We start from the raw sequence: 20,568 nt of genomic DNA on the forward strand, positions 1-20,568 counted from the left end.
GTAGTTTTCCGTATTTTTCTCAAAAACTACTGAACCTATCAAGTTCAAAACAATTTTCCTAGAAAGTCTTTATAAAGTTCTACATTTGTGACTTTTTTCATATTTTTTAAACACATGGTTCAAAAGTTAGAGGGGGGACGCATTTTTTTTTCTTTAGGAGCGATTATTTCCAAAAATATTAATATTATCAAAAAACGATCTTAGTAAACCCTTATTCATTTTTAAATACCTATCCAAAAATATATCATACGTTGGGGTTGGAATAAAAAAAAATTCAGCCCCCACTTTACATGTAGGGGGTACCCCAATAAAAAAATTTTTTATTTTTTTTATTTTTGAACTTTGTTGGCGTGATTAATATACATATTGGTACCAAATTTCAGCTGTCTAGTGCTAACGGTTACTGAGATTATCCGTGGACGGACAGACGGACGGACGGACGGACAGACAGACAGACAGACAGACATGGCGAAACTATAAGGGTTCCTAGTTGACTACGGAACCCTAAAAGTAGGTACAAAACCTTGCTTGCTGTAAAAACCTACTTCATTTTATTCCCTTATAATATACTGATGAGTACGAGTAGGTCAATAATTGTACTATCAAATACAGAAACTAAATGACGTACATGTCAAATGGTAATAACTACGCAAATTCGAGTGCATGCGTCTGAGACAAGCTCTATCTATAGCAAACCAGTTTAAATGTAGAAAGACAACACGGAACGGATAAAGCTTACTGATCCATTGAAATCGTACATTCAGCCTTGCATCAAATGAGGTAGTTCTAATTGGTGTTTCATATTGTTGTATATGCAATAGTGATGCGGCATCTAAGTTTTCCACCTCGAAAGCCAATGGGGTCATTATTAAATACACGAAAACCTTAAAAAATTTCAGCATTTGTGATTCTTTTCAACAAAGTACCCACGGTACGGCAAAAGTCACTATACACAATTTAAAGTAGACACAATTTGTAATTAAATGAGACTAATTTGGTCTTGGTACGCCAAATAGTTTCGAAGATTCGGCTTCTCAAAGGTTCGCAATATGAAGTAGGGTTAGTTAGAGAAATAAGGTAGTTAACGATAAATGAACTAGACTGGACCTTCGAATCCACAGCACTCCTTTAGGAGAAAGCTTACCGAGGTAGTATGTCTCTGTCAACTGATCAGGAAGGTCAAAATCATCATCTGATGGTGGATCATCAACGAGTAGTTTACCAACATTGGTACACACCAGACCTGGTACATTACCGCAAAATTGTCCACTGCAGTAGGTGCAAACAGCTGAGCTGTTGACACTTACTTTCTCGCAACCAGAACTGCTGGTACAACCTTCTTTGTAAGTACAGAGAATTGTTCATTTTAAGCAGAACCTGAGTTGTTGTTGGTTCTAGCTTCGGTTGAGAAATGAAGCCTTGTGGACTCCGTAAGAATTCATCTTTAGTATGGATTAAAAAAGATTATACACCTCCGAACAGCTCCAACTACTTTTCCCTTTTGTCGAAATTGTGCAAAACTTTGAATGGCTGTATCTTAGTAAATATATGGCTTACCAAGACAAAATTATATTCATAATAACGATAATTTAGTAGACATAAAATTGTTCATAGCCACTTTTGCCGTTCAAAAAGTTTTTGGTGGTAAAATTTAACAAAAGTCAGAAAAAGTCATAAAATTTTACGGATTTTCATGAATTTAATTATGACCCCATGGGCTTTCGAGGTGGAAAACTTGGATTTGACATTACTATTTCATCTCTAATAACATATAATACAAATTAGAACTACCTCATTTGATGCAAGGCGACACCCCTTAATTGATACGATTTCAATGGATCAATTATTTCGAATAATAATATTATAATTATTCATCGATTATTTCCAAAAATATTAATATTATCAAAAAACGATCTTAGTAAACCCTTATTCATTTTTAAATACCTATCCAAAAATATATCATACGTTGGGGTTGGAATAAAAAAAAAATTCAGCCCCCACTTTACATGTAGGGGGGGTACCCCAATAAAAAAATTTTTTATTTTTTTTATTTTTGAACTTTGTTGGCGTGATTAATATACATATTGGTACCAAATTTCAGCTGTCTAGTGCTAACGGTTACTGAGATTATCCGTGGACGGACAGACGGACGGACGGACGGACAGACAGACAGACAGACAGACATGGCGAAACTATAAGGGTTCCTAGTTGACTACGGAACCCTAAAAGTAGGTACAAAACCTTGCTTGCTGTAAAAACCTACTTCATTTTATTCCCTTATAATATACTGATGAGTACGAGTAGGTCAATAATTGTACTATCAAATACAGAAACTAAATGACGTACATGTCAAATGGTAATAACTACGCAAATTCGAGTGCATGCGTCTGAGACAAGCTCTATCTATAGCAAACCAGTTTAAATGTAGAAAGACAACACGGAACGGATAAAGCTTACCATAACTCAATGAAAACAGGTTTTAAAAACCCTATCGCGATAGGGTTTCGGAGTTAACTTAGTTAGTAGTTATGGTAACCTCATAGTAACAGATTCAATAAGCTTACCGTTTTAAAAGGTTACCTTTAAAAAAGCTTACCGTTTTATTTAGTAAGAAAATTGATTGGGTAAGCAAATTGATGAAGTTAAGCCTAAAAAGGGGTTTTCCGGTCCCTGCTACGAACTAATTTAGTTATATTATACATACTACAACACATTATACATTTAGAGTTTTTTTTTTTCATTTTGTATACCCAAAAGCAAATTGGAGGATACAGATCATCATAGGACATTTGATTGGCATAATCCATGAATATAAGAGGCACAGATATCAAATCCATATAACATTTCAAAATCAGAACATGCCTCCGGAGTAAGTGCTCTGTGCGATATTAATCATTTTCCAAATGGATATTAGGATTAATATATTTTTCGAGATAAACGAATAACTTTTTATTTTAAGCGGCTTCCGAAACGGTTTGTTCTGTGGCTAAATTAAAAATAAGATTACGGGCTGAAGGATAATTGAAAGTGAAATGAAAATTTTCTATACTTAATTGCTTTTACGCGATGCTCCATCGCTTCTTATAATGTACTTTTAATGGTTTATTTATAACAACCGGATTTGACTTCAAGCTTAACTTAAACTGACGTCAAACTTAACGAAACACCGCAGCGCAGACTTAAATCTTATATTTGGCCGTAGCAGGATAAGGGAACAAAAAGTGCCCTTTATGATTAGGAGCTGGTTTTTTTTCTATAGTTACTTACACTTAGTACTGTAGTACGATTGAGCAAAGTTTTGTTGAAAAATTCCCAGTGGTTCAGCCAGCAAAAGAAAAAAACCAAATTCATGAAATATGACTTTTCTCTAAAATTATTTAACTTTATCATACAATATTTTTTTTAATTTTGGTTAACTAAATAGTACTTATAACCTGGAAGAAATTTGAGTCTCTAACTATAATATTTCTGCAAAAAGTACGTAAGTCAACAAATGATAAAAATGTATTAAAAAAAAAAACATTTTTAATACTAACAGATTTATTTATTTATTTATGGGTTACAAACATATCTTAGTAGCATGTCCAAATAAAGCAGGTAACAATTCTGATTCAGATTCAATTGTTTATACAATGGTAAATACATATTTCTGTAAAAAATTGTATAATAGACGTAAATTAAGGAAATGACGTGTGGAATTCCAAATGTTAAACAAAACAAAGCAAAACAAACACAAAAGTGACCTAAAACGTGATGGATTTCAAATTAAGATTAATAACCTAACTTTTTCCCATAAAACCTTTTTTCTATTTCAATTTGGGTATTTCCGTACCCATAAAATTGATGGTTAAATCCGGCAACTCACAAAATGGCAGTATTGGACGAATATCACGCAATGCCAATGTGTGAAAACCACAGATATGTGATCAAAAATCGTTTTTTACATGTATTGAATCCATAATAGCTAAAAGGCCTGGCCTAAATGAACATTGTATGTACCTATCAGCAGCGGCTGATCCATACAAGCTTACCCACAGGCTTACCTAAAATTGGTTAGGTACTAGTAAAGTACCTAATGTAAAAGTAGGTTTCTTTTTGCTCGGCGTTCAAATTTTCACCAGCCGCCACTGGTACCTACAGTCCCCCAACAAAAATGCCGCAAATATGATGATTATACATAGATATTTTTCTGGCACTAACGAAGTGACACTAGTGAACCTCCTTCCGATAGATATTTAGTTTATCGATAAATTATAATATGTCATTAATTATTGCCGTGACACTGAATCGCGGTCGTCGCATCGCGTCTCATACTTCCATATCGATAAGATTTGATTTCGTATGCGTCGCATCGCCGTCGCGCGACCATCGCGCGACCGTCGCCCACGCAAGCCACGGCGTTAGGCCCAAACTAAGCAAAGCTTGTACTATGGGTGCTAAGCGACGATATACATACTACTACTACTACTTGGCTAGCGCGATAACCCAAAATGAGTTTTGGCCTCCAACACAAGAGCACGCCATTTGACTCGGTCTTGAGCGGTATCGCGCTAGCTTTCGCCGACGCCGAGCTCACGGAGGTCTACCTCCACTCTATTAGGCTTGTGCAGTTTCGTTCGTTGATCGGAGCGCTCCGATCTCGTTCAATCGCTCCCACGAACTAGTTCGCTCTTTTAGGTCTTTTGCTCATTTAGTTCAGCCAGACCAGCGACCACTGCGGTCGGAAAGATCAGAACGAATGGGACCGAATAGTGTCAAAATGATACGAATAGTCCACAGATAGTAACATTCCGGGCCGAAAGGTTGTAAGTAACCGAAGTTTAATATGAAAACTTGACTTTTTTTGTTGCTCTGCTAAGTAGCTCTCGCTCTCGGTCGGCGCAGTCACACATTCGTTCTCGATCCAAACCGCTCGCGCTCGCCGATCCTATACTGAACTAAATGAGCAAAGACCGATTCTCAGACCACGGACAGATTCAGTTCATTTCGGTCATTGATGGGATTTTATTCCTAACAGTTCATAGTTCGTGAACGACACAAGCCTACACTCTATCCGCCCAACGATATTTTGGGTGTCCAGCAGGACGGCGTCCAATCGGTCTCCCCAAGTAGGCCCTTTTGACTGCCCGAACTTCTCCCATTCTTTCAAGGTGACCTAGCCAACGGAGAAACCAAAGTTTCACCTATTATATTTGGCTCGGCTACCAGTTTTTCAATACTTACTTAAATAGATAAATACATACTTAATATATACATAGAAAACATCCATGACTCAGGAACAAATATCTGTGCTCATCACACAAATAAATGCCCTTACCGGGATTCGAACCCAGGACCGCGGCTCAGCAGGCAGGGTCACTACCGACTGAGCCAGACCGGTCGTCATTATTTTATTCAGTTTTATTTTTGTCAGCGCTTTCGGTTACCTCACAATTACGGCCTGACAAAAACGCGAACAGTTGACCTGTCATATTTCACTCATACAAGCATAGTACGTGTTCACCTACACGAGCTTAGACTGTGTGCTAGGAACGCGCCTCTTTCATATACATATTTGATCGCCAGTGTCCGAGCTGCTATTGTCGGTGACTTTTGCAGGAAGCTATACCCAATTTGAAATTCAACAACGTTTTACAACATATTATTTATACTTAATCCGACTACATTCCACGCAAGGCGGCGACGAAATTCGTTGGTGGTTTTAGACGGTAGTCCTAAATGGTTAGTTCGTCATCGCCCCTGTTTCCCCCGGACCGGGTGGCATGCGTAAAAGCATTTTCCCAACGTTTGAAAAAGACAACAGTATAAAAAAACTAAAACGCCTTTTAAATAATATTATTCAATTTTTGTTTTAAAGTGTCGTAAAGTTTCATACCAAGTGTCCAATACTCAATTTGTGTAAGTGCTTTCTTACAGCTAAGATAGTGGAAATTTCAGATCTCTGACCATCACACACTGCCAAATGTGGTAGCAGAAACAATAAATTACCCGTGTCAAAATAATTTCGGGCGGTATCCCAGATTTGTGTATTATTGTTAAGGAAAGGTGTTTCGGTTCCGATCCCTTGTTGAATAATTTATCAAAGCCTGGGGAGTAGTGTGCGGCGTGAGTTGTGGCGGGACGACTTCGTAGGAGGTTATTGGTTGTTACTCACAAATTGTACGTAGAAGCCAACATTCAAAAATATCCTCCTCAGGCTCAAAGAGTCACTCTCTCTATTGTTGCTCCGTATTGTGGCAGACAGAAATGACGCCAAGGTAACTGTCTTACATCGGATTCACTGTTAGTTTCATTAGGCTTATATTGACCGGGATATAGACAGTGATTACCTTTTTGATTTTTATTGAGGTCCCGATATTTCGACGCAGTTGCATGCATCATGATCACGGAAAACCGATGACAGCGGGTGGATATAAAAATCAAAAAGGTAATCACGGTCTATATCCCGGTCAATATAAGTCTAATGATGCCAAGATGTTTCAACGTCGATTTCCGCAAACTTCTCTTGTAAGTCCTGCGGTAGGCTATGTCGGTATCAAGTCACCAAAAAGGTGCCTCTCGAATGTTACACCATGAACCGTTTGCAATAGACGTTAAGGCTAATGATTGATTGATGATTTATTATGGCAAATAGCCAGTTCCTTATACAAGCTCAGGAATCGCGGAGGGTACACTGTACGATCTTCGATGAAGTTTTGAAGTTCATATACATTGCTTGATGCTACCAACTTTGTTGCAAGGATATCGCTCCGTTATGTCTTTTCAAAAATATGTATACTTTCAAGACTTTAGTATCCCACGTTGGCATTATGTTTGTGTCATGCGCGGGGGGAGCGGGCCTGGAGCCTAGGTTGGCCATACAAATAGACTGACCCCCCCCCCTCCCACCCCTGGGCATGAAGCTGGATCCGCGCTTGGTTTGTGAACTTGTAGTGGATAACACTTGGCGCACTTGGTGGATAACTCTTGGGACCTAAAAATGGCGGGAAAATTGGGCTCTGACATTACACCTGGGTCTAAAATAATGGGATCAGATCTTCCTAGACGAGACTGGTGCAAACTCAACAGATTTCGTACTGACCACGGTCGATGCGCCTATTACAAACACCGCTGTGGGTGGGTGGATTCTCCAGCCTGCGATTGCGGTGCGGAAGCCCAAACCATCCAGCACATAGTTCAAGACTGCCCTATAACACGCTGTGCCGGCCCTCCCGAAGACCTGATCACCCTGTGTGACGAAGCCACGAAATGGCTGACTGCTCTTAGTCTAGATATTTAAGTAAAATTTCACGTTCTATGTTTCTATTTTCTAACATGTATGCCATACGAATAAATAAATAACACTTGGCGCAAAATTTTTGAAATATCTCCAACAAAGTTTTTGAAGTTACTTACTAAGGAATAATCGAGTAATCTTAGGTACCTATTAAGTCTCTTAAAACTTCTTAGCTAGGTTTAGTGGAGAGTCTCTCTCGACTCGAGACTTTTGTGCTTTTACTAATTTTAACATCGCTCAAAGTATCGCCCCAAATTTTACACACAAACAAAGGATCATGCCCTTTGCTAAACATTATTTCGGATTTAATGTAGATTTCGTCAATTTAAGGGATTTCCTGCCCTTCCTTACCTACACTTGTCATCGGTTTGAACATTTCAGATAATTCGAATTCAGCAGTTCTCAAAAAGTTTGTACAAAAATTAAGGAAAAAGTTAAATTACTATTTTGTTACCAAGATTTTTTTGATGAATTTAGATATTAGTAAGTTTTATTTCGTCATTAAGTTTCTCTAGTATCTATATTTTCTTAATCATAACAATTATCCTGTATATATCTCACGAAAGTCGACTTATATTACTAAATGTTGGTAACAAAATAGGATCAATTAAAATTTGCTGACGTGGCTATGTACAAACTTTTTGAGAACTGCTGAATTAACTATTTACAATATTAAGGTGCCGGCCATACTCATTGTCGTTATAAAAAGGTGCGAAGTATAGAATTACAATTCTTTGCTTTTTAGCACTTAACTGCCTAATGAATCATGAACTTTAATATAATATACCATATATTTTAGCGGTAACTTATTCTAAAGCTTTAACTACACAGGGTGTTTGACACATGACCCGACAACATTTTTTGGGGGGTTTATGGTGTCATTTCCTTTTCGTCATTCGAACCTTGGTCCTAAGGATCCACGGTTTTGGATCTCGAAGGAAGGACAATCGTACCTCCTGGAAGTACGATTTTTTTTTTCTTCCAAAATGTGATATTCGAACCTGCGACCTTTTGAAACATCGATCCAAAAAGTCGCAGGTGCAATCCTGCCGGAGGTGTGAAATTTTCTGTATTTCCTTTAAACTTGAAAAACTGACACTTCAGCCGTTTGATGTGCTCAGCCTACTCTGTTTGGGGATACAAGCGTGAGTTAGAGGGTGCGCACACGGGCGACTTTTCGATGCGACTTTTTTGTCGCTCACCCCATCGGTCTATGGGCTAGTACGAAAGTGCGCCCACGACGCGACGCAACCTTTCATAGACATAACCTAACCACAAAATTAAAATTTTGAAAAAAACTTCCGACCGCGACATAGTAGACTGATTTTTATTAAACATGGCTATAAATACACTCCCGACTAACTCAGCTTTCAAACAAAAAAAAATTAAAACGAAATCGGTTCATCCGTTCGGGAGCTACGATGCAACAGACAGACACACACAGGCAGACAGACAGACAGACAAACAGACAGACAGACACGACAAACTTATAACACCCCGTCGTTTTTGCGTCGGGGGTTAAAAATAGTCGCATCGAAAATTCGCCCGTGTGCGCACCCTCTTAATGTTGGTGTGTAAGTCCGAACCGGGCTATAGATCGCTAACACTCCTACCACATGTTTTGTCCATAAAACAAAGGGGGGTTTCACACAATTTTCCAAACATTATTCATCCTTTATTATCGCTTTGTTTTTGCAATTTAAGGTATTTCCTTTTCATTTTCGCGTCTCTTTTCAAGTAGGTAAACATAATGAATATCTTTAATATCCGCAAACGTTCTCTAAAAGATAAGGTACAGCGGCGTAAATCTCTACTGGGGGCCAATTTGCAACTGATCCATTTTTAACCGCCGCCTCAAATTTCAAAGGAATGGGTTCTCAATTCGTCTGTATTTTTTTATTTTTTTTAATGTTTGTTCCTCGATATCTCCGTCGTTACTGGACCGATTTTGAAAATATATTTGTTTTATTGATAGTATATGAACCCAGTTCTGATGGGATCCTGGAGAAATCGAGGGAACTCCTCAAATCTGAAAGGCATACATATGGTGATTTTTGTGTTTTTGAAGGAACAGCATGTATTTACGTAGGGAACAGTGACATTTGGTGCAGTGGAACTGCTGATGATGGTCAGAACGGAACTCCTCAAATCTGAACGGCACGCTTATAGTGACTTTGGTATTTTTATAAGAACAACAGTTTTCTAGTCAAATTTTGTCAAGCTTCGATTTCTTATAATCGGTTTCATGAGGAATTCAGGAAACTCCTCAAACCTTAACGGTATACGTATATTGATTTTTGTTGCCGTCAAATAATTAAAGCATTAAAAGCAGTTTAAACAGATACCTACACATTTCTACATTATCCAACATTCGCAAGTAGCTTTCACCAGAACCCCAAAGGCGGCGTTTTTTTTTTCTTAAAAATTATTTTCATTATTACACTATTAAGTTGAGTTCCACATGTATCCACTGAACACGCGCGCCATATTGAACCAGTAGGCACTCTAATTAATAATGCAAACATTGTGAAACATGAAAAAAAAATGGAATAGTTGCTTTTGTCCCCCAGACGAAATTGAACAGCTGTGCCTTAACCTCTCGTATGCTTAGGAGCAGATCTGCTCCATATTGTTTCAACTTTAACATGTAGTTATTATGACTAATATATTAATGACAATTTTTTGACAGACGCATACGAAAGGTTAATTACTTTTAGAAGAATAACAGTTAACCTACTTAAAGTAAAATGGAGCCACCAAGACTTGACCAAGACAGCGAAATTATCCACCACTTAGGTCAATGAGACCCTGCTTAGTTAAAGTTTTGATGGTTCAGTTGGCAGAGCGCTACATTATCGACCCAGAGGGGGTGAGTTCATGTCTCATCCGAGCCAGACATTTTCCACTTTTTAATTTAAGCTCAGCCTAATAGCACAGTATAATAAAGAGTACTATTGTTCAGTATGGCCACTCCTGCTCCCCGCTGAAATTGCCGCCCACCCCCTCTCGGTTACCTCACACTTACCGCCTGTCAAAAACGCGAACATGTCGACCTGTCATATTTCACTCATACAAGCATAGTACGTGTTCACCTACACGAGCTTAGACTGTGTGCTTAGAACGCGCCTCTTTCATATACCTATTTGATCGCCAGTGTTCGAGCTGTGCTAATAGTGGCATCGATTGCAGAAGTTTCTGCTGATCAAAAGTTAAAAATGTAATTTTTACCTAGTTCTAATAAGTAATCCCTTGGCATCTGTTTATTTTCTCCTTAAAATGAAAAATTCGTGGTAGACGGCTCAGTAACAAGACACTCAACATTTATTAATGTTTACATCAAAAATAAATTTACGATCGTTCGAGAATTATCGGCTCATAAAACGCTACCAAGCACCACTTCGGTTATCCCGGTGAGTAAGCGAGACGCCAATACACGTATACATCGACGTCTCGCTCGCACACCGGAGCGGCAATGCGGATCCGCATACTACGTAAAAACTTTTATAGTAAAATTGTTACTGTTAATATTGTGGTTTTGTATGTAAATTTTGTTAGTTTTTTTTTTCATGGGATAGGAGGCAAACGAGCAGACAGGTCGCCTGATGGTAAGCGATCACCGCCGCCCATGGACACCCGAAACACCAGAGGTGTTGGAGGTGCGTTGCCGGCCTTTAAGATGGGTGTAGGTACGCTCTTTTCTTGAAGATTTGAAGATTTTTCTTTTCTTGAGTATTTTGGAGTTTATGTACGAGTAATACCGTGAATAATATGCTTACGTACAATTACTTTTTTAATAATTCCCTTCTAGTATTGAAGGTAGCCTTCGTTATTACGATTTATTTATGTAATACTATGTATTTTGGAGTTTATGTAATACCGTGAATAATATGCCTACGTACAATTACTTTTTTAATAATTCCCTTCTAGTATTGAAGGTAGCCTTCGTTATTACAATTTAATTAGAAGTCTTTGTCCGTTCAGTGAGCCCTGCAGGGCTAACATGATTGGCGCGACAGTATCTCGCCGCGATTTAGATCACATCATCACACGTCTTTTTCTAGTGTATATCTCGCGACGACATGATCTCGATTCTCGCGACAATCATGTCACATGCTCTGCCCTGCTCATTGGGGGCATTCTACGAGAATGTCCCTTACGACATGCAATTCTTCTAATACTCTTCTGAAGACATTAAGAAAGCCATACACCAAAAGCATGCAAGCGACGTTCTCGTGGAATGCCCCATTGTGTTTCCTAAGAAAGTGTGCCCGTGTGGTGACGGGTTAATTTCACCGCCCCCTGTTTTCCCGTGGGTGTCGTAGAAGTCGACTTCGGGATTTGGGTTACATTGTGGCGTAGGTGAGAGGCTGGCAACCTGTCACTGCAATGTCACAATTTTCGTTTTTTTTCAACACGTTAATTGCCAAGAGTGGCACTGACACTTTAGTAGTGTCATGTGTTCTGCCTACCCTTTTACGAGATACATGCGTGATTGTATGTAAGAAATTATAAATAATATAAATAATTTCTATTTTGGATAAAATGGGTTGTTTAAAATGAAGTTTTGCTATAAAACGAAAGGCAAAATCAGTTCATACATTTTTATTTTCACGCATAAAACCACTTTTAACTGCTCATAGTTTGCCAAAAAATGGTCCGTTTTGCCTAAAGAATGGAGAAGTTTAAAATGGAAGTCATACGTAGACGTAATTTACGATAAAAGTTCTACTTCGGGTATAAACCGTCGGATATTTTGAGAGAGCAAACAGCCTCTTTACTCGAACGGATTTCGATGGTGTATTTAATAACCTAACCACGAAATAAAAATTTTGAAAAAATTGATCTTCATGAAACATGGCTAAGAACACTCCCGACTAACTCAGCTTTCAGACAAAAAAAACTAAATATAAATCTGTTCATCCGTTCGGGAGCTACGATGCCACAGACAGACACACAGACAGACAGACAAACAGACAGACAGACAAACACACAGACATGTCAAACTTATAACACCCCTTCGTTTTTGCGTCGGGGGTGTAAAAACAAAAGATTTTAGAAGAGAAAGAAGAGAAAAACAATTCAAAACGATCAATAAAATTTTATGATAACTTTTCCGAGAGATTTCGGTGTTGCATTCCTGGAATGTCAAATGAAAATGTGCAGAAAATGAGCAGAGACCCTGCCTTCATAAAAATTTCTAAGCAGGGAATCACTTCTCTGCCTCTGACTGTACACCTTATTTCTAATTAATCGGTATTATGGCAGGGTTAACTATTGTCTTATCTCTCTGCAAGAATAACAAAGCCAATTCCTTATTAAACTTCATTTCAATCCAAACTCCAAACTATACCCTATTAAATTAGACTTAAAAATAAGGAGATTAATTAAAAAACGCCGCGATTCTCAAATAGTGAAAAGGCTGTTTTCTTTGGACTAAAATAACTTTTCAAGCGTACCTACTAATTTAATTAAACTTTCGATATAATTGATTTCATTCATACTGACTTCGTATAAGCGAGGAAAGTTCAAATGGCAAATTCCATTGTGACTTTAGTGCCGTAGTAACTTTTGAAGGTGAAATTTAGAGTTAGGGAGTTATTAGGATTGGTATTTTCTTGTTTACCTGGGATTTAACCAACATCTACTAAAAAGAAATATTGTGAAATATTTTAACACGCATTTACGAGCTTTGAACCTAACCGTCATTCTAACCGATTCTAATTTTAATTCACTTCATTATTAGATCTGAATATGCTCTGGATCGAATGTAGATCTTAGTTTTTAATCTAGTATCAGCCCTATTTTTATTTTCATCACATATGACGTCACGAAAATTTTCCCTAATGCTAAATCGCCTACATAAAGAATAGAAAAGACCTAAAATACTTTCGCTTTTCTGTATTTTCATAAGTAAGATGTTTTCATTCAACTGTGAACCAACATCCATCTTGTTTTAATACTCATAATGCGTTCCGGTATCACCATATATTATTCTTGCCTAATGAATGTTTATTCTTTGTTACAGAATGAGGGAATATGTTGAGGAAAATGAGAAAAACGACCCCCTCATACACGCGCCCGACAAGAAAAACAACCCTTGGGCCGAAAAAGGCAAGTGTGTCATCATGTAATCATAAATAGGAACTAAAATATCATCAGATTCTAAAATATACAATCACATAAAGGATGAGAAGTGTAATATCACAAGGGAGTTGCTCAAGAGTCAAGGTTTTGGATGTCGCGAAGCACCATCGGGCCAAAGCCTTTTGATGAATTCGATTTCGTTCGTAATTTCCTTTCACCATTTCTAGTCTGTTCAGAAGAGTGTACATTTTGACTGCAAAGGATGTACTTATGAATGTTTCGTTGAAATTTAAAATGGTTGTAAATACGTTAAATTTTGTATTTCTAGTAATAGAATGTTTGGTCGGATCAATCGGTAGAGCTAAAGTGGTGGTTTATAAATGAAAGTTAAAATGTAATGAGATTATAAACAAAAATTAAATGTGTTACAGCCGTCGTGTTCTGTTTTCGTATATTAAGAATTGAGAATTTATTTTAATCTAAGGTATCGGGAATAGCTTCGATGGGTATTTGAGTTGAATCAGTTACTTTAATGACAGAACCCAAGCGGTTCCATACAAAAGCAAAGCAACTTCCTCTTCCATTAATTTGTATGGAATTGCTGTGGATTCTCAATTTCACGTAGGTATGTCTACATTGTCTTAGTTAACTTTAAACTGATGGTCGAAACTTTGCCATTGAAACATAGCATAAAATAAATTTAAATGTGATAATTCTCTGAGCTCATGAATTTTCGCATTTAAAAAGATATTATATAATGATAAATCTATAGGGCATCGCATGTCACAACTTAACAAATGTTTGCGCATCACACGCTAGGGATGTTATGGTTAAAATTGGCAATAAAAGGTGTGTAGATGATGAGATCGTGTTTAACTATAGATTAGTGAAAGAAAACTAAATGTAAGATAACTTTGATGAATAAAAACAACATAATCTTGTTCGAAACCGAAGTATTGTTAAGCTGAATTAGGATACTTTTTTATGAACACGGGTACATTCTGCAGTGCCATTATCTAAACTTAGCGATCTGTCTTCTATTCTACTTTCTATACCATATGATTAGGCTTTACCCCCTCTTCAGTTACCGCCGTCATATTCTGTTTCGTTCCCTTCATTAGGTTTGTCTACAATTTTAACGTAGCATTCGATTAGAATAGCGTTATTCAAAATTAAATTCAAAATAATCTACCTAAGTCGTTGAAAGTTAATTCGATCAATGAAAACTATCGTAGTTTCCAAATAAACTTCTTCTAAATTATGTCTTAAGATTTCTCGGATGAAGACCCTGAAATGTTTTTAAAACTAATGCTTTAAGAAAATCTCTGGGTTTATTTAGAGTGTTAGTGGAGGAACCGTCTCAGAGTCCTCGACCTACGTAGCACTAATCTATTCCATTTAAAAGGATTAACTAAATCCTACTTTGATTAAAATAGAAAAGTTTAAAAACTTATGCACTGTAGATAATCTAGTATAAAAATAAAAATCTAACCTTACACTAAAAAGTCTATAAATTTTAAAATCTCTTACCCCTTTACCATATCTAGAAATGAATTACGAGAAATCATTCTGGCTGTGAGTAATTCCAGTTTTTTTAGATGCTTCACTCATCTGTCAGTCAGTCAACGGAATTTTTATACGAAGAAAATGCTAACACCGACAATAATTATTCATGCTCATGATTCATTTGTCTTAGGGCTTCTACAAATCTTTAAGAAGGTCAATATTTTTGAGTGTGAAGACGAATGAACACAGCTAGAATTGATACCCGTAGATGAACTTAACGAAATTGATAACATCTGCAGTAACTTGGTTTCTATCATCCCTAATGTTACTAGAAAAATGTACACACGAAAATGTATGATCTTTTTAAGACTGTGCTAACTAGAAGCAAAGATTATCAGGAATAGATACGCACCACCAAATGTAACCTAAGTCAATTTCTCATACGTACGCTATCTCGTTCTTAGCCACATCTCCCTTCTGTTCTCCTTCTGTCTCATCACTTAGTTCTCTCTTAGCTACGATAGTCTTAACTTAGGCTTAGTAAGTAATTAGTAGACCTAGGTTTAAATAAGAAACAAGAGAGTTGTTTGTTAATCTAATTATACTAAAAATGCAATTCAGAGAATTAATCTTAGACATAATTAAATAAAATGAAGTGTAATCGTCTATATAAATTACATATTTAAAATTAAGAACTTGGGATTACTTTTCTTTGGCAAAGTTTCTAGTTATTGTATGGTTTGTGTGAAATGGGAGCTATTCTCGAAATATCGATATTCCGCTAAGTTGTTATCGTTTGTTTTAATTTATTGATTTTAATCTAAGTTTTGTGAAACCAAAGATTTCCTTGTGTGATTCAATGAGTTTTGGGATCATGAAGATACAATGACATTTTTCATAACTTCATCGGATTTAAAGTGGAATTCATTGCATCTTCAATATCACATTTTTTAAGCTAAGAATAAACTTAAACAGTAATTTTTAATGGATCAATCCAAAATTTAATAACTAGATAAGGTGATATTGGAAATGATTTTTTTAGAATCAATAGGTTAAGGTATCGTATGTTATTATTAATATGTAAACAGTAATCACTGAAATAAATGAAAATCTGTAATTTTGTTGTTTCATTATTTTATCTAAAAGCTGACTGAGTTAGGTACCAATCATAACTTACATAGGCAACGGAAGTACTTAAAGGTGTGGTCGTAAATAAGTTTGTTGCTTTATTGTAATGGATGGGACAAAAGTAAGTAACCCAATTAGGTTCTTGACTTTACCTACTAATTAACAAAACACTTTAGGGACTAGACGCGTATGATCATCATCATTGGCCTTTGAAATCAATTAAATGATGTATTAAGCAGCGTCCGGTCCGTAAGATTTCGGCACTGACGCAAATGTAAGTCCGATGCGAGAGCGGCAGCGGCGGCCGCACAACTGGCAGGAGAATATCATGCCAGGTGACGAAGGTGGGAAATCAGCGCGTTGCTGTCTCAGTTCTAACCTAAAACCTGTCTTGCTTGTGCACTTGCCATGAAAATTTAGCGGGGTCCGAAAATTAAATTTTGTAAAGGTTTAAAATCTCGCTATCGGCGTTTATTATTTCGGTACCCACTTGATTGGCATAATGTACCAAACCAAAGTATACGAACATTTTTTTTTTAGTACAGATGGTGCATTTTTTACGCACTAGTTTGTGAAGTGGTTCATCATATGTCAGGTTGAAACTTCGGAGGGCCATTTGTACTGAAAAACGTCGTGCGAAAAGGAAACATATTAAATACACATATTATCTAAAGGAAACGAAAACAGTCAGAACGTAGTTAAATTCCATGGCGTCACAATGAGTAACCACATTTCGAGAATTGTATTTATTTATTTTCTTAAAAAACATCAAAATTTACGAAGAATCTTAAGACCTCGTTAATAGAGCCGGAATCACTTATTTTGTATTACGTTCATTGAAACACCTGTATATTTTTAAACTTACACCAAGAATCGCCTCCTTCACACTATTATAGCCACATCTTTATTATGAAAACGAATGTGTACAATGCTTAAGAAAAGTCGTTGAAGATAGCACTTCAGCACGTACGCTGTGAGTAACTTTACATCGTTAAAGAGAAGTTGTGTTGACTGCAAAGTTCATTAGTTGCCAAGGCGTGAGACTTTTTGCTTATAAAACGAGCTTAAGCAAGAACTAAATCTTATTACACTTGATCTTATTTATAAACAAATTAAATTAAAGTACACATTTGACAACCGGTCTGGCCTAGCGGGTAGTGACCCTGCCTGCTAAGCCGCGGTCCTGGGTTCAAATCCCGGTAAGGGCATTTATTTGTGTGATGAACACAGATATTTGTTCCTGAGTCATGGATGTTTTCTATGTACATAAGTATGTATTTATCTATTTAAGTATGTATATCGTCGCTTAGCACCCATAGTACAAGCTTTGCTCAGTTCTGTAACGCCTTGATAAAATGAATAGCAATTAATTCATTCGGTCGCACGTTAAGATCAATTATCAGGCGCAGCATTAACTATGTAGTTGTAGGTAAGGGTCACTTGCACCACCGAAAATGGAGGGTAAACCTGAGGTTAACCGATCATTTTAAATGGAATTGGACAGTTGACAGCCCACTAACCGTGATTTAAGCGGGTGGTGCAAGTGGCCCTTAGAACAATCCATTATGGCGTTCTAAAAGTTGTCTCAAAAGTTACAAATTTGTGTACAAATTGGAAGTTATTCAAAGTCAAAGGTTAGACATCAAAAAGTATTTTATGACCTTGAATACCAAACTCGAACTGAATGAATGAGAATTTGACATTTTGTGCTAAACTTTAAATCCAGAATAATTCTCAATCATTCTGAGATGTAACTCTACATTTGACTGAAAATTATGAAACTGGTGCAATATTCACTACTTATAGCGTCAAATAAATTTTGAAAAACCACTCTTGTTATTTATTTTTTCAGCAAAGAGCTTCGTCTTTTACACCTCCGCAAAATGTTACTTATGAGTGAATACATTTATAAAATTATGGTTAGGTAAGTATCATACGGTATGCATCTAAAACGTTACTTTAATACTTCTTCACCAACAACCTGTCTATACACAAGATATTCAAATTACTGCAGAAGTTTAGTGAAGTTAGTAGGTACTTTTGGTGAAGTACTTAATATCGAATGTGTTCAAAGTTTAGCCCGCGTTATGATGAATTAATGAGGTGTTCGAATGCTAGCACCATTATTACTGCTTTTTACTTTACTTTCGTACCTGTCGATTGAAATTGACTAATAATGAGCTACTTCCAAGAAATAACTTTCATTTATTCCGAATTTGAGCATTAATAAAAGAAAAGTGACACAATGAAGTATCGACTAAATTTGTTCCATCTATTTTGTCTTTTGAGTCGTCGGCAACACGAACCCTCCTTGTAACTTGTAGGCACACTCCTTTTTGCTGTGTACTTAACACCGCAAAAGGGAGTGTACAATTTTCTGAGAGGGAGTAGGTATAAAAAATACTCCTTCTATGACATAAAATATTTCTTTGACCTACCAAATAACTAATATTAGAAAAAAAAATTATGTATAAAATCAAATTAACAAATCAAAATGAAATATCATATGTAATATAATCAATTAATGCATCTTTCAATTAAACATTCGAAATTATAATTAGACTGAAATTGTATTAATCTTAATTTAATTGCTGTTAAATAATTTTATTGATGATCGTGTAATATTTATAATATCTTATACTTTTAAACGAGCAATTCTTATATATTTATTTATTTATTTATTTATTTATATATTTATTTACACTGACGATCTCGGAAACCGCTCTAACGATTTCGCTGAAATTTGTTATGTGGGGGTTTTTGGGGGTGAAAAATCGGTCTAACTTATCCTTAGGTCCCGGAAAACACGAATTTTCGAGTTTTCATGCGTTTTTCTTCGCGCGCCATCTCGTGTGCAGTTGTTGTACTGTTAAGACAGAATTCTTTCGGTCGATGTAAGTACTATTTATTGCAAACACTAGATGGCGACACAGGTCAAGGCTAAAACGAATAGAAAATACACTATTTGAGTTTTTGTGGCGAAATGCGCGCCATCTCGTGTGGAGTAGTTGTGTTGTTAAGGCTGAGAATTCTTTCGCTCGATGTAGGTACTATTCATTTTTGAACTAGATGGCGACACATGTCAAGGATACGAAACAGAACCGAGCGAAGCTCGGTCGCCCAGATATTTATTAATAAAATGTCTATGTCTAGGTATGTCTAAAGAACCGGTGTTTACAAAATTTTGTTAGCCGTTTATGGACTTTTACTTAACACGTTGAACGCCATGGTGGGCACCGGTGACCTCGCAGAGTCTACTCCAACACGCCATGGGGGGCACCAGTGACCTCGTGTTAGACCTGTTTTCAAGACGCTTTGCTGCGCCGCGTGTAGCAGTTATAAGCAATGCGCTGTATGCAAGGGCCCGGCATGGCGCTCGTTAGTTAAATTGTGGCTTGGGACATGGGTGCAGTTAGTGGCATAGTAGATTTGTTGAAAAAATAAAATAAAACAAGACATTTTTTTTGAATCACAGCTTAAATTCAATAATTTATATAATTACATCTTAAAATAATTATATAAATAATATAAACTAATTTTAACATTATTTAGAGATACAAGTATTAGCAAAAATAAGTTAAAAATAAAATGTCCCAAGGCAGACATACTCCTAGCACATGAGTTCTAACAAAAAATGTATCATTAAACTCAAAAAAACAAAAATAGCGTATCTTCTTGAACGAGTAGCAGGAGTGCCACACAAAACTATTATCACACAAGGACACAAGTTGTAAAATTTTATATTGTACACGGTTTTAGCAGCTGATATTGTGATAGTATAATGACCGGCAAAGGGACCGGCGTGGCGTAGCAATAAGGATTGGTGGCATTTTCACTTTAGTGCGCCGTGGGGGTCACTGATGGCCGGCGCTAATAGTACGAGTACGTTGTGTACCACGAGCGTATTATTTATTACGATGTACCTTATTGAAACAAGGTAGACCATAGAGGTCATTGCACACCACACAACAAGTATTAGTCTTCTTTGTTTTGTTCTTTGCTGCTTTCCGGCCTATGTTCTGCACACTATCTTCGCAACATTGAACACAAAATCGTCTGGTTGCTTTCATAGGACTGGTTTTTCTTGACTTCATGTTTGGATCTCTTCTAGTCTTTAATTTAAATCTTAAAATTTCCTTGTCAGCCAAAGGACCTTTCTTCCAGCGCTAGTTAGGTGGCCGGCGGGGGGACCGGCGTGGCGCCACGGTAACGGTTTTTGAAATATGGACTTCACAGCGCCATGGGGGCCACCGGTGGCCGCGGAAGGTTTTTTTAAAATAACTTTTTAACTACACTTCCAATAACGAAATAAAATATATATCTATGTACATATCAATCTAATGAATGAATTTATATCAACTTATTTTTTTTGAAAAATTGAATATTTTGGTCTGGCGTTTAACGTGTTAAGGACCATGCATTTGCACCAAGGTTAGTGAGTTGTCAACTGTCAAATTCCATATAAAATAGTACATTAACTTTGGGTTTACCCTCCATTTTCGGTGGTGCAAGTGACCCTTAACGGACAAATCAATCAATACCTAAGTATATAATATTGTCTTCGGTTACCGCGA

General features: G+C 36.8%; 1 protein-coding gene across 3 annotated transcripts in view; it reads left to right on the plus strand.

Annotated features, from left to right (window-relative positions):
- Nucleotides 1–15,983, plus strand: part of LOC125233083 (guanine nucleotide-binding protein subunit gamma-e) — a 105,597-nt gene extending 89,614 nt beyond the window's left edge. For all 3 annotated transcript variants that reach the window (XM_048138945.1, XM_048138944.1, XM_048138943.1), the window contains exon 4: nucleotides 13,302–15,983. In XM_048138945.1, coding sequence (XP_047994902.1) covers nucleotides 13,302–13,407 — 106 coding nt within the window. In that variant the 3' untranslated portion in view covers nucleotides 13,408–15,983. The remainder of the gene's footprint in view (nucleotides 1–13,301) is intronic.
- The last annotated feature ends 4,585 nt before the right edge of the window (nucleotides 15,984–20,568 follow it).

Source organism: Leguminivora glycinivorella, chromosome 14 (genome assembly GCF_023078275.1).
Source record: "Leguminivora glycinivorella isolate SPB_JAAS2020 chromosome 14, LegGlyc_1.1, whole genome shotgun sequence".
Classification (NCBI taxonomy): domain Eukaryota; kingdom Metazoa; phylum Arthropoda; class Insecta; order Lepidoptera; family Tortricidae; genus Leguminivora; species Leguminivora glycinivorella.